Source organism: Lissotriton vulgaris, chromosome 9, assembly GCF_964263255.1.
Source record: "Lissotriton vulgaris chromosome 9, aLisVul1.2, whole genome shotgun sequence".
NCBI classification, from domain to species: domain Eukaryota; kingdom Metazoa; phylum Chordata; class Amphibia; order Caudata; family Salamandridae; genus Lissotriton; species Lissotriton vulgaris.
The window spans coordinates 479,505,943-479,521,196 of NC_141697.1; the positions used below are offsets into that span (position 1 = coordinate 479,505,943).

Genomic DNA, 15,254 nt, shown 5'->3' on the forward strand with positions numbered 1-15,254 from the left:
CAGGGCAGGGGCACCCAGGCACGCTTTTCCAGCAAGCCTGTGCAGAACCAGGCGCGGCCGTGGATTTCGTAGGGGCGGGTCTGGTAACCAGCGCCGACCAGTCCACTTCCACCCCCGCCGTTTCCGCCCGAAGCCTAACTAATCAGAGCTTCAGGGAGCACCCCACGCCGGTGGGTGGCAGGGACCTCCACCACTGGCACGAAATTACATTGGACAAGTGGGTGCTGCAGATAAACTGCCACGGTTACTCACTCTGCTTTCTGTCCTCCCCTCCAGCCATGCTACCTCGGTGCCACCGCATGTTGGGGGGATCATTTGGCTCCCGGCCAAGGGGGCCATCAAGTGTGTTCCTGGTCAGTAAGAAGGGAGTGGTTGTTATCCCCACTACTTTCTGGTCGCCAAGAAAGACAGGGGGGCCTGTGCCCCATCTTGGACCCCCGGGACGTCAATCGCTTCCATCGGAAGGAGAAGTTCAAGATGCTGACTCTGGCTCAATTCCTGGCTGTTCTGGACCCTGGAGACTGGATGGTAGCATTGGACTTGCAGGACGCTTATTTTCACATCCCTGTCCTGCCGGCCCATCAGCGCTACCTGTGGTTCACGGTAGGCCAGGAGCATTTTCAGTTTGCCGTGCTCCCCTTCAGCCTTACCAGTGCCCCTAGGGTGTTCACGTAGGTGATGGCGGTGGTCGCAGCTCATCTGCGCAGGTCTGGGGTGTCAGTTTTCCCTACCTGGACTACTGGCTGTTGAAGGCGGGCTCGCCCCAGGCTGTCGTCACCCACCTCCAGACTACGGCCGACCTCCTGCATTTGCTGGGGTTCTTCATCAATGTGCCAAAGTCGCACCCGAGTCCCTCTCAGAAGCTCCCCTTCATCGGAGCGGTTCTGGATTCAACACTGTTACGGGTTTATCCTCCCGGCCAGCGAGTCCGGGATATTAAGGCTTTGATTCCGCTCTTTCAGGCTCTGTCCCGGGTTTGTCAGGATGACCCTCCGGCTTCTGGGCATGATTGCCTCCTGCATCCTGCTAGTGACACGTCTGGTGGCATATGCAGGCTCTGCAGTGGGACCTGAAGTTCCAGTGGGCACAGCATCAGGGCAACCTGTCCAATCACGTCCAGATCTCGGAGGGCGCTGCACGACAGTTGCAGTGGTAGCTCACGAATCGCGATTGGCAGATTCCTCTCCCTTCCCCAACCGGAGCACACACTGGTGACGGATGCGTCCCTCTTGGGAAGGGGAGGCCACATGGGAGAGGCGGAGATCAGAGGTCTCTGGTCTCCGGCGGAGTCCCGGCTCCATATCAACCTTTTGGAGCTTTGGGCGATCCGGCTTGCACTGAAGGCATTCTTTTCCTCTATTCGGGGGAAGTGTGGTGCAGGTGTTCACAGACAACACCACTGCCATGTGGTATTGCAACAAACAGGGCGAGGTGGGGTCGTACACCCCACGTCGGGAGGCTCTGCGCCTATGGACTTGGCTGGAACATCAAGGCATTACCTTGGTGGTTCAACACCTGCAGGTTCTCTGAATGCCAGGGCGGACGAGCTCAACCGCCAGTGCATGGTGGATCACGAATGGCATCTGAAGTTAGTCGTGGCACAAGGTCTCTTTCTGCGGTGGGAGAGCCTTGGTTAGATCTATTCGCCACCAAAGAGAGCATGCAATGTCATCAGTTCTGCACGTTGGAATTTCCTAGGCGGCACTCACTCGGAGACGCTTTTCATCGCGAGTGGAGCTGCCGTCTATTGTACACCTTTCTGCCTATACCACTTCTGCCCAGAGTGCTGAAGAAGATCAGGCGCGACCGGGCTCAAGTCATTCTTGTGGCTCCGGACTGGGCTTGAAGAGTATGGTATCCTGAGCTACTCAGTATGAGCATTGATCTCCCAATCCGTCTGTCGCTTCGGGAGGATCTTCTGTTGCAGCAGCAGAGGACAGTCCTCCACCCAAACCTGTCCAGCCTCCACCTCCATGCTTGGAACAGTTAACACCTTTTGATCTTCCTCCCGAAGTCTGTGATGTCATTCTGGCAGCCACGCGTACCTTCACCAAAACGGTATACGCCTGCAGGTGGAACAGATTTGTGGCATGGTGCACATCAAAGGCTGTGGATCCCCTTTCTGCCTCTCTTTCTGAAGTTTTTCTGTTCCTTCTCTCTTTGGCCCAGCAGGGCTCTGCTCTGGGCACTATCAAAGGTTATCTTTCGGCTATCTCCGCCTTTCTACGGCTTCTAGATCAGCCTTCTCTTTTTAAGTCCCCGGTTGTTAACCGTTTCTTAAGGGCATTACGCACGCGTTTCCACCCGTACCCTTCATAATGCCTCAGTGGGAGTTAAATCTGGTCTTGACTTTTCTGATGTGCGATCCCTTTGAGCCCCTTTATAACTGTCCCTTGCATCTTCTCACTCTAAAGACTGCTTCCCTGGTGCTATCACCTCTGCTAGAAGAGTGAGAGAGCTCCAGGCCCTTCCGTCTAAACCTCCTTTCCTTTCTGTTCCGGACAAGGTAGTTTTAAGGACCCGTCCTTTTCTGCAAAAGGTTGTCACGCCCTTCCACATCGGGCAGACCATCACTTTGCCCACCTTCTTTCTGCCTCAGTATCCTTCAAGGGAAGAGGAGAGGCTCCACCGTCTGGACCCAAAACGTGCGCTTGCGTTCTGTCTGCAGTGTACACAGCAGTTCTGGGTGGATGATTAGCTTTTTGTTGGTTATGTGGGCCCCAAAAAAGGTTGGGCTGTGCACAAACGTACCATCTCCCGGTGGGTCATTCTGTGCATCAAAGCTTGTTACTCCTTGGCCAAGAAGGAGCCTCCTGTGGGGCTGCGTGCCCATTCAACCAGGGCAACAGGCAGGGGTGTGGAATTCCATGGGGCAGACTGCTTAATAAATCTACTTGTCCTGTAACAAAATCCACTTGTCCCCTTTGTGCCATGTAATGCGGCAACAAATTACGCAGCATCTCATTATATAGGAGTTCTGATATAGCCTCTCTGATTATGCCAGGGTTCATACCATAGTAGTGTTTGAATACTAGCAATTCCCTTATGCTGCTATGTTTCTGCAGGTCTACATACTGGGGCTGAAGGTAGTGGTAAGCAATAGTTCCAGGGTTGGAATGCCCTTTTTAGTCTGTGCAAACCTACTAAAATGCATGTTGTAAGGGTTTTCACCAATTCTTCTCTAATCATTTCCCATACTGAGAACAGTTGAAAATTTCCTACTGACAGTGGCAGACTTAAAACTTCTCCAGGGTTGGGGAAAAAAGTGATCTTGAAAACATTCAGATTTTCACATAAGCAAATCTACACCTGCATATTTGCTCATGCTAAAATGCAGTTCACAAATATTTTCTGGGAGTACTGTTTCTTGGCCTACTTCTGTACATTTTTGTAAATTCTTGCAAACTGTACATATGCACGTAATGCAAGGATATATACCATGGATGCACTTTTGAGACTCTCTTTAATAATTGGGCCTCTAATTAGGCCTGGCGTTAACCATGACCTTTTGTTTTGCTTTTTATTCTGTCTCTCTCTGTCTAGCAGCTGGCGTCCCTGTAAGTGACAGTATTTTGCTCTTTTAGAAGAAGCATATTGGCACACAAAGTAGTTTTGTTCAGTGCCCAGAACCGCTGTAGCAATGTATGCTGAGAACAACATTTTTTTGTTTTGCTTTTGCCAATACTTGTTAGAATGCTGAGGACCCAGCAGCTCCCACACTGTTAAGGTTTTACAAAAACCATGCCTAAACAAGTCCCGCCTTGACAAAACCAAAAGGCTGACCACCAATTTCAGACCCACTAGCTTTGCCAATGCTTGTTTGTTCTTGTTTTCCATATTCGTATTTAAGCTGGTTACACTAATATTCCATTCTGAATATTTCCGGGAAATACTAACATACATCAACATGTTACTAAATGATGCTGCAAAGATACGCTACCTAAAATCTTACAGTAGTTTAGCTAAATGTTTGCTTTTCTTACATGCATTTCGTTGTGAACGTTTTATTTTGAAAGCAAATGATCATCACTTTTGCTTTCAAGCTTCTGCAAATATTTGCATATAATCAGAGCATTCTGGGTGCATTATACAGAGCCTCATATTATTAAACTTTGAAAATGTGTGTACACTTTTATACTGGAACCACTGTTAGTAGTGCAGGCTGAGCTTAAAACATGTACTTTTAGTGCTCACCCTAATAATAAAGGCTTTGCGTTAATGAACCATATATACAAGTTTGAACAGCATTAACACACATATTACATATAACACACACTTAACCTTAATTGTAGAGAATGCCCTTCCCTGACCCACAATGTGGTACTGTCAACTGGCAGCCAAAGGGTTTGTGCTGCAGGGGGTTGGGCCTACTTGTCCCATGGACAAAATGCACACCTGCTTTAGGAACTTTGCTGATGAGATCACAGGCATCCGAGGTGTACGGTGCCAAGTTGACTGACTGGGTCCTTCCAGTCTGGAAACAGCAGACCCACCAGAGTGCGTTTCCTTGAATTCCGATGTTGTGTAGACGCTGGATGACGATTGGGTGGGGACTATGTCAAATGCTGCCGAGAAGCATAGGAGGATGAGGGCCACGGTGTAAGACTTGGCTGGTAATGATAGCAGGATCCATAGTTGGCGAACTTTGAAGGGTTCACAGATGGTTTCTTAAGTTGCATGTTTACAAGCATTGGGGAAGGTTGCAGAATAGATGCCATTCAGAATTGGCGTGAGCATGTTCCTTATGGGATGCTGTCCTCTGGAGTAGGTGGGGTGGGGGTGGGGGTAGGGGTCGAAAGACTTCATGGTGTCAGCGTTTTCCTCCGAGGTGAATTCGGGCCATTGTTGATTAGCATTGCCCTTGAATGAATAAAGAATGCAAGCAGAGAGGATTACATGAAGGTATATGGTAACATAAGATGTAGACATGCCCATAGTGCAGTTCTTTTTTTGGGGCGGAGGAGGGGGTGGATTTTTAAAGACTATGTAATGCAATGGGAATTAGTGATAGAACCTGATGAATAACTGTTTGTAAGCTCATTTGGTAGTAACATGAATGTTAAGGGACGAAAATATTGGTTTAAGACAAGACCATGAGTAATTCAAACAATAATATTAAGCCATTGGAAGGACCACCTACCAAGGAAGGGAATCAGATAATTTGATAATTGTTGATATGAGGTTGATGCGTGTAAAGAATCAGTTGGGAGATCTGTTTATGCAGCTTTAGAAACTAATTGGGAATTTTAAGACCATGTTTCCAGACAAATGTTTGGGTTTAATTTTTCAAAATATTGCAATTATCAAATATTTTAAGCCATATACACACTGTAACCACCCTTTCTAATTAAGCTGCTAATGTGTTTATTTTTTAGCTTGGGAAATGTAATAAATGTTTGTATATTTTATTAGTGGATTTATGATCTCCTGTATATACAGCATACCTACATTTATACGGTGGGTCTCGCATGTGGTTTACATGCTCCTAAATTAAGTCTCATTTCTGTTTTCTCACTAAACAGGACGTGATTGCTGGATTTCTGTATGCTATTCTCATCATGGTGGTCTTCCATCCTGCATTAGAACTGATTGACAACTTCAACCTAACGTACAAGTATGCACCAATAATTATCATCGGTCTTCATTTGGCCATGGGTATATTTTCCTTCACTCTTGACACCTGGAGCACTTCACGTGGTGATACAGCTGAGATCCTGGGCAGCGGGGCTGGCATTGCATGTGGTTCTCACCTTAATTACTTGTTGGAACTAATGATTGATCCATCACCAGATCAGTTGCCTTTTAATCCTGCACCTATTACGCTGACTCTCTTTGGAAAAGTTGTGCTTAAGTTTATAATTGGAGTAATTCTACTGCTCTTGGTAAGAGGTATCGTGAGAAAGGCTACAATCCTTCTGACCTGCAAAATCTTCAACATACCATGTGACGATATTCGGATGGCACGGCAACATATGGAGGTGGAGCTTCCTTATCGATATATCCCCTATGGAATGGTTGGGTTTAGTGTTATTTTTCTAGTACCTTACGTTTTTACTCTAATTGGTTTGTAAAAAGGCATATTCACAGTCCAAAGGCCAGAACTGATAACCACTCAAGTTGGTGCACATTTTGAATAATGGAAGATCTTGGAGGCCTTCTTTTAACATTCTCCACATTAATTACCAGTTACTGGGCAAGAAACCACTATTATGCAATTGCTTGTTTTGTCCCAACTTCCTACAGACGATTTACATGGCATACCTTTGCACTGGATCGAGCAAGCAGTCATTTCCTCTTATAAAATGTATATTTCTTTGCACTTGTGATCTAGGAGGCAGGCTTTGGTTCAAGGTATGACCACAAATGCTACTTGCTGCAGGTACTTTAACAGCTTAATGATTGTGCCTTTATTTTGCTTAACTAACAGATGCCATGTAAACTGTGATCTGAAATAGGACTACCGAGTTAAAAATAAATCTGGCAAATTGTATTTTTATATATATATTTTAGTTAAGTTGTTTCTATTACTTGCTTCATATTAAGTATTCCATAGTTATAGATGCAAAGTATGCAGCTTGGAGAAGCTGATTGAACTGCATGGTATGTTCCCAGGAGTTGTGTGCGGATTTGTATTCCCTAAACCTAGATGGCAGATAAAAGCAAAGTGTAAAATCGGACCATGGGAATGTAAATAACAAATTACGTGTTTTGGATTGGAAACCACATTATTAACGCCTAGTTAAATCTCGAATTTCCAAATGGTAAAGAATGGATTTAAGTCTCAAGCCATTCTACCATCAACCTTTTGAGGAAAAATTAAATGTGTATTATTTTTTTCAAATTTAGTTTTGTTTCTTAAGGAGAGAGTCAAATTGAAAACGTAAATTTCATAGGGAAAGGACCTATCGGTTAACCTCATCATGGAAGGTTTATTTGAGCTGCATTACAGCTCACTTTACATATAAACCACATTCAGTGAACAGCATATGTTTACTCTTAACGACAAGTTTGTGTCTACCTAGAAATGGTTATGCTCAGGGAGGAAGGCAAGGACAGACTTAGAAGAGTATAATCTAAAGGTATCTGGGGCTTACAATAAAATAAACTATTGTAAGGCATCACAGTTTGAACGTTTGTAAGTTTGTATGTCACAAGTTAGTAAAGGGCAATATGTTTCGAAGTTAGGATGTCGCTTTAGCCATAGTAAAAATTACAATAGTTACAGGGTTGCGAGTAGCATTGTTTTATAATAGACATGCTAAACAAAGCGTTGTTTCTTGCTACTTGGTACTTTTAGTGTACTTGGATAATGGAAGTCTCATAACGGATGTGCAATAATGCTTTTCAGCAAATATTATTTAAGCCTACACGATCCCTTTCATCACAGATGGAACTCATTTCTGCCCCCAAATTGTCACAGTAAAGACACTGTGATTTACTTTTTCTGTAACTTGTTACAATTTTCCTACACTGCATGAATAACATGTTTATGTAGCTGGAACAATAGAGACCGATTCCCACACGCCATATTGTGGCAGAAAGTTGCATTTAGGCAAAGGCTCGCCTCATTAGGAACAGCAACCACAAGTTCACAAAGATTCACAAACTGTAGCTGATAAGATCTGCACAGATCACGTCACAAGGTAAATGATTTTTTGGGTCTTTTAATGGTTTCACCAGCCTGTCTCACGGTACGCGCACATACAATTGCACAAATTGTTTACCAAACATTTTTTAAGGTTTTGTTCTCCTGGAGTAAAATGAACCTGAAGAAACTGCAGATCATTTTAACAAGGAAGTGATAACAATCCTGGTTGATTTTTGTTTAGTTTTTGGGATGTTGATGTTTTCACAGTGGCCTTACTGCATTTCCTTGTTTACAGCTGCACCACTTAATGTGTTTACTTTGAATGTACATAAAGAATAAAACTATATAGGGCTGATGGTGGTCCTATGAATAGTCTGCATTTGAAACTTTGGTACTAGACCTATTTTAGTTGGTCTTTTCTGAATAAACAACAAGAGCATTGAACTATAGTGCTCTTTATTTCATACATGAGTTTTATTTTAATGCCTCTTTAAAAGGTATCTTACTCCATCTCATCATTTTTTTGTATATGTCTTGATTATTTTCTCTTTTTTTCTTTTGTAGACCTGTATATGACCATTAACATATATGAATATTTGTCTGTTATTGACCGTACATTAAGTGGTTTCAACCCCCTAATTTACATTGAAATAATTACTGTGAGCTATGGATTTCAGCCAGTGGGTTTTCAAGTAATATGTATTATCAGAAATTCATAACTGGTATGGTCTGTTATCGTCTTTTAATATCATCCCTTAATTTTCGTGATGTTTACAAGCCACTCGTTAGACCCCCTACCACCTTGCTGCATTCTAGAACTATCCTGCTTCCGGGTGCATTTCACATATTCCATTTCCCAAACCTGTCCACACAAAATAAACCAGACTAGCAAAAGAAACTGAGTGAATTCAGTTTCAGTCCGGCTTGTAAATTTGAAGAACTTTTATTTGCTGTATTAAATTTTTTTGCCGTGTGAGACATGACCTGTGGAACATTGAGTGTTTTTAATTTCCGGCAACCACCCATCTCTCCGGAATATTCTTACTCCCAATTTATTTTATTGACTACCCTCAACATATGAACAGTTTGGTTCAAAGTGATCATCAAAGGTCAGTGAGACAGTCTTTGTCTGAGGGGGTATAATTACTTACGTGTTTTTGCACTGTAGAGGTATTAAAAGCTGTATCACTTAACAAAAAATCCTACCTGTAATTGCCTCTCCCATTTGAAAGGTTTTGTTTCCGCAATTCTTTAATGATGCCCAGAGCAGCCAATGGGAAGCCTAAAAACCTTTCTTGTACGTAATCAAAAAACAGGGATCAGGTAAACTTGTTCAATAATGAGATGTGATCTACTGATTCTGGAAATGTTCACTAACCTCCGTACTTTCTCATGACACCACAACTTTGTTGGCCCTAGCACTAACTTGCACACTCTCTCTCTCTCTAGATATGCTGGCACAATTCAGTGATAATAGGCTGCAAATCTGCACAGCGCCTTAACCACAGTATAAAATAATATAGTTAAAATATTTTAACTATATCAAATCCTTGTAGGCCAGATGTATATACAAACCACTTCCCAAAAAATAAAACGGGTACTAAACCAGTACTACTAATTTATTTATTTTACACCAGTTAACTGACGATGCATAAAGAAGATGCTTTTCTACCAGCTGGAGTCTTGCTCACGACTGGACATACTAGTCCTTTTTAGTTTCTATACTATTAGTCTTTCTCTCCTCTACTGTACTCCACAGTCAGGCTCTTTCTTTATTTTCAATGCATTTTTATAAATAAAGTGTTTCCAGACTGCTTTTTTCGTTTTGCCCCTTCTGTTACAGGGGTTCAGCTCTTCTCCCCTCGCTTGTTCTTCACATTGTTTCAGCAATATTAAGTTGCTCCTTGTATTCATTTAAGAGTTGTGCATTATTTTACTACCTACATACATTTATTTTGCAGGCTCCCATGGGACCAATCCCACCTCTCCGCTGTTTAGTTTCCATTACTTTTTCAGTAAATCAATCTGTCGTTATCCAATTATCAAGATATCTCCTTGTGCATTTTTTAATCCTAGCACTTTTTCGTCACATTGTAATGTCAATATTAATTGTTGGCAATGTTGAAAAAATTGGCTTACCAGGGGAATCGGACTGGGTCAGAGTAAAATAATTGTTCAAAGACACTGTGATATAATTAGCAATATTCCAGACGTTTGCTTGGTATTAGGTTCATGTCCAACATACAAGTGGTCTAAATCATTAAAAGACTTGAGTGGTGAGAAGCCAGTCTATTGATAATCACCATTACACTTAAAATGGAAGATACAGCCCAAAGACATATATGGGTAAATATTATCAATGTAACATACTTGTAGGACATATGTTTGGGGAAACTAAACTGAAAACTATCAAACATTAATTTGTAATTTACCTTTTGTAATGTCTGTGTCAACTGAGACATATTAATAGCACAACATGCTTGCAAAAACAGATTCTTGATAATTTGCAGATAAGGACAAAGACGAAAGCTATCAGTTCAATCACCCAAAGGAACTTCAGAAAACCGTGGAATCCTCCAACATTTTTGGTAGTATCCAAAGTGTAGGAAGGGGAATAGTGTTAGAGCGCATGGCTACACGTGATCGAGGATATGCTTTAAATGTAACAGAAGAATATTTAGGTGAAACACACGAGTCGGTACAATAAATGTGTGATTGGACAAATTACTATGTCCTCCAAAGGACTATAAAATGCACAAATAGATAATTGTATTTTTTCACTAAATCAATCCATCATTATTCAAACTACACAATTTGTATGGTGGATTCAGGTCCTCTACAGGCTATAAAATGTATTTGTCTATATAGTGTAATAATGTACAATTCTGGATTGAAAAGAAATGGTGATGTGGGAACCACAGTGTGACGAGAATAAAAGGGGAGGGTTTTTGAATCCCTTCATAAACAAGTAGAACGAGCCAAAAAAACTGAAAAGAAGCACTGCAACTATCCAGCTGTTTGGGAATATGAGGAAAGAACACTTGGCTGTGGCTAGAGTGAGTGAATATAAATAATAAATATAAGCACTCAATTTGCGCAAGTTGATCTAGGAAGCTTTGTTGTAAACATATTTCTTTTTTGAAGCGTTAGAATTTTGTTTATTTTTAAACGTTAGCCGACGTGTTTTCCTTGGAAGTGATGGTTGTCCTGAGGAAGTTAAATATAAATAGTTTTTGATTAATTTACTAAATTGTGTTTGCAAATGTGCTAATGCATTCAGATAAAGTAACCCAGCTTTATCTACATCGATCCCACCTTAAAGTTGTCGGAGAATGAAGGCGGTCCTTGCCAATTGAGAACCTTTTAGCTTGTAAAGTTGGGGAAACAAATGACAGGAATTACGTTGCAAATACTGAAATTGCCAGATGGTTCTATGATTTTGTATTGTATAGTAAAGTTTATACAACGTTCTAAATAGATAGTGTGTTAATGATGTGTGCAGATATAAAGTCTAATACGATCTTTTCTAACCTTAGTCCAGTGTGGCAGCTCCTGGTTTTAATTGATTGACAGAAATCGAGACTACCCAGTGTTTTGTATCAGTCGAAAGAGTTGGTCATCCTCCTCTGTAGACTTGCTGCTGAGATAACTGTACTATTTATACAGCCTTGTTAGAAGGATCCCAAAAATAATCTTTTTTGTATATGTTTATTTAGAAAGAAATGCCAGTACAGACTTTTAACCCATTTACCGCGGCGGACATTCCGCCGCAGTGCGGGCGTTAGACACAGTGGGCGGGGCTGCGTCAGCCGTTGGTCGTGCGCAGCACCCTGGAGATAGTGTTCGTGTCAGCCAACGGCATGCTACTGGTTAAAATACATGCATAGGTTAAATACATATTTTTGTTATATTCCTGCTAAACTAGAAGCAGCAGCAGACCCACTTACTCTATCCATTCTTTGCATGATGGCCAGCCGTGGGTGTTAGCTTGGGAACGTTTGTGTATTTTACTGGCGATAGCACTCTTGAGGGGTTCTGAACCAAGCTTGATTTATGCTTTTTCAGCATCTTATGAAATGGCATATAGAGCCTGAATGTTAAATGTTAAGATGGGCAATGGGCTGGTATTTGTATTCAATAACGCAATGTAGTCTAAACCACATTATGCAAGCCATGTCATTCGTTTACGAAATAAAAGATTTAAGGTCCATTTACGTGACCAAGTTTTACCTTCATTGTAGGAAAATGGCAGCTACATTGCAGGACGCATTCTGTACTCAGTAATTTTAGTTAGTTTTATAAAAGCATTTTCTGTGCATTATCACAAGTTTGTCGTGTTTCACATGCATTTGTTGTGGTGGTTTACAATATACTGGTGAGTGAATGCACTATCAATGGTACTACTGTTATTGTCTGTCTTTTTTGTTTCTACATTTTCAAATGTTCATGCTATATTTTCGTTTTGTCAAAAAACTTTGAATTGAAAGGATCTGTGTGTAACCCATCCCTTAAAAAAATATTTTTATTTAATTATAAGTTCGTAATACTCTGTCAAAATAGCCTCTATTTTGAGACATTTCTGAATGTTGTAAAACTCATTTAAACGGACATGCAGTACTACAATACAAAAAGTAAGAATTTGTAAAAGAAAAATCTTTTTACAAAATGGAAATCGTGGATTAAGAATGATTTCACAGAAGATAATATGATTAGATTATTGAAGTTTGTGCCATAAACTGTTTGGCAGCTGTACCGTTGTCAATGTTGTATGGTCCTTGTTTTTCACATGTTAACATTTTACTGTTTGATTGGTTTTGTTCAAACCAAGTGTTGTGTAAATTGCCATCTAATGACTGTTAATTTGAGTTTGAGCTGTTTTATGAGAGATCATCCAGCTATTTTTAAATACACCATTCTTTGAAAGAAAAAAAAAACCACGTCCCTTCATTTTTGGAACTTCATCAATGTGTTAAAGTAAAAAAATGATTGCTCCTTGAGTTGGGTCTTGATATCTATTTCTTTTGTTTTAAACCAAGTTTTGTGTAAATTGCCATAGAATGCCTGTTAATTAAAAAAATGTAACTGGTTTGAGTGGTCAAGCAAGCTACTTTTAAATACTCCATTATTTAGAAACCCTCCATTTCCAGTTATTTTTTAAACTACATCAACTTGTTGCAGTAAAAAAATGAAGGTGTGCAGTGTTCATTACTCATTGAGTTGTGTCTTGATTTTTTATTTTCCAATCCCAGCGATAAAAGACTAACTCTGAGAAACACAATTTAATTGTGCACCTTGCTATTGGGATTATGTTGCCACTAACCATTCCTCAGTTCATTTAACCCAAGATGCAGAGAGCTGCATCCAGACGTGTTATGCTTCCTAACCAAAGAACCTCGTTGATTTGCACCAAAATGACTCCAAGTTCTTAAGGATTCTTAAAACCGTAGATCCCTACCTGAATAATATCTCAAGATGCCAGACTGATCCTGAGAATTTTCTCAGCAATGCTCCTATGAGTTATAGTGCTCTATGGTGACTCCTCATCGTGTTGGAAGGGTCCAAGCAGAGACATATATAAGTTCCACCCCTGCGCGCTGACATCAATTCCTTTCTATCCACACATTTAGATCCGGGGCTGGAGCTTTGCTCCTAACTCTGTTGTTTTTCCAAGATTTAAAAATGTACACAGTGTGCCAGGGACAATATCTCCCCCAAAACGACAGGATTCAAGCTGTGCCATGACTGCTGTAAGCAGATGTCGGTCATGGACCCACAGCATGTGTTACTTTTGGTGCTTGGGCTCTGGTCACAGCTCGAAGTCATGCATTAAATACTCGCTGATGCACCTGAAGACCATCTTAGAATGGGAAGTGAAGAAGCTGCATCTCTTGACAGGAAAAGAGAGGACACTGATAGATCCTGCTCCAAGTCGTGGGGCTGCTCGCGATCATGTTCTTGGAGTCAGTCCTCCATGAATTCCTTTCTTGCTCTATGTCTTCTGGAAAGTTGAAGACAAGTCATAAGGGCAAGAAGGCCAAGCAGGGCTTGACCCATCCTGCCACTTGAAATCAAGTGAGAAGGCTCAAGGACGTCGTTCAAAAGGTCATACCTACTCCACTCAAACATCATCCAACTCCTATCAAGTCAAGCAGTTTGTTTTGGGGTTCTGTAAGTTCCCCGGGTCATCATCTACCCAAGACCAAAATGCAGGTTTGAAGGAGGCCATGCTGGAGCTCTTTCAGATGCTACCAGCTCCCTCTGGCAAGCCTTCAGGCCCCACAGAGCAGGGAGGGGCTCCAATTTGACTTCCACTTGGTCATCCCTTAGCTCCAACTGACCCTGTTTGAGTTGTACCTTGGACCCATCCCAACACTGAGTTATACTTCCAGTCCCATCTATGCCAATGCTGACTTTGCTGGCACTGGAATCCAATGCCTCTTTCTCACCCCCGAACCATTGGGGTCTCCTTCTAGGGGTATGTTGTGCTGTGAGGTGGCTAATTTGCAGACACTCTGTTTGACGCCAGACTCTAATCGTCGGACTCTTCCTCAATGACAGTAGGATCAGAAGCTAGAGGCATTATTTGGATCTGACTCTGATGCAGTTCATGGTATGCAGAATGTTCTCTATGAGACTGATGATGACTAGGAAGCAAACAACCATGTCTCTCCTCACTGTACGAATGATGAGTTATCCCTCGATTTAATTTGTTTTCCATTAGGATCGATAGATCCACAGATATAGAGTTAGCCTTGCCACCTTGGACACCAATGGAAGAAGTTGCCGGTTTTGCTGTATTTTTGCAAAGCGCAGCAGAGATGCTAGATTTATAGTTGCTTGCTATTAAAACCAAGGCAGATTTGGTAGCTGAGGTATCTCAATCCATTCCAAACTCTCCTTAGCTACTATAAACTTTGATTGAGGCCCTTACAGAGATATCCTTATGACCACTTGGTCCGTGCTCATGCCTTTCGGTCTGTCAACCTGTTCCCGGGCGACGTAGGCCACCCCCTCACTCTCGAAGCCCTTCCACCACCCACCCCTTTCTCGCTCCACCGGACTGCAGCAAATAAAGAAGCCCCTCCACCCACACCAGACTCCATGGACTTGCTCATCGGGCTTACACCAGCGAGACATGGGGTGCTCCCCCACCCGGCTCGCCCATCATGACTTAAATTATGTGATCTTCCTCCGACCGTTGAGACCCAGCTAACTGACCAATGCCCGGTGGAGCTACCTGTTAGCTAAAGAGGAGTTAAGCTGTGGACTCCCCCCCCCCCCCCCCCCCCCTCTACCGTTACCTACCCAGCCGGACTTTGGGCAGACTTTCCTCTGTCTCTCAGTCATATCCCCCCTAGCTCTTTACCCTCCCCCCTACCCATCTACGCTCCATTTATCGCGTCTTCCTAGGCTCTTTAAATGTTTTTTAACAGAGACCTTGCTAGTTGGCCGATGCCCGGTGGAGCTACCCGATAGGTAATGAGGAGATGGGCTGTGGACCTCCCCCTAGGCCATCACCTGCCGGGTTTGGGGCAGACTTTCCTTCGTCTCTCCATCATATCTCCCTCCTTCTTCCCCCTTACCCTTCTACACTCCATTTATCTCATCTTATATGCTCTTTAAATATTTTACTAGTAACTTATGTAATCTGTCAACTGATGTAATT

The 15,254-nt window shown here is 42.3% G+C and overlaps 1 protein-coding gene across 1 annotated transcript in view; it reads left to right on the plus strand.

Annotated features, from left to right (window-relative positions):
• The window catches only part of SGPP1 (sphingosine-1-phosphate phosphatase 1), a 76,505-nt gene extending 68,453 nt beyond the window's left edge, over positions 1–8,052 (plus strand). Inside the window, exon 3 of the mRNA XM_086937934.1 lies at positions 5,523–8,052. Coding sequence (XP_086794060.1) covers positions 5,523–6,071 — 549 coding nt within the window. The 3' untranslated portion in view covers positions 6,072–8,052. The remainder of the gene's footprint in view (positions 1–5,522) is intronic.
• The last annotated feature ends 7,202 nt before the right edge of the window (positions 8,053–15,254 follow it).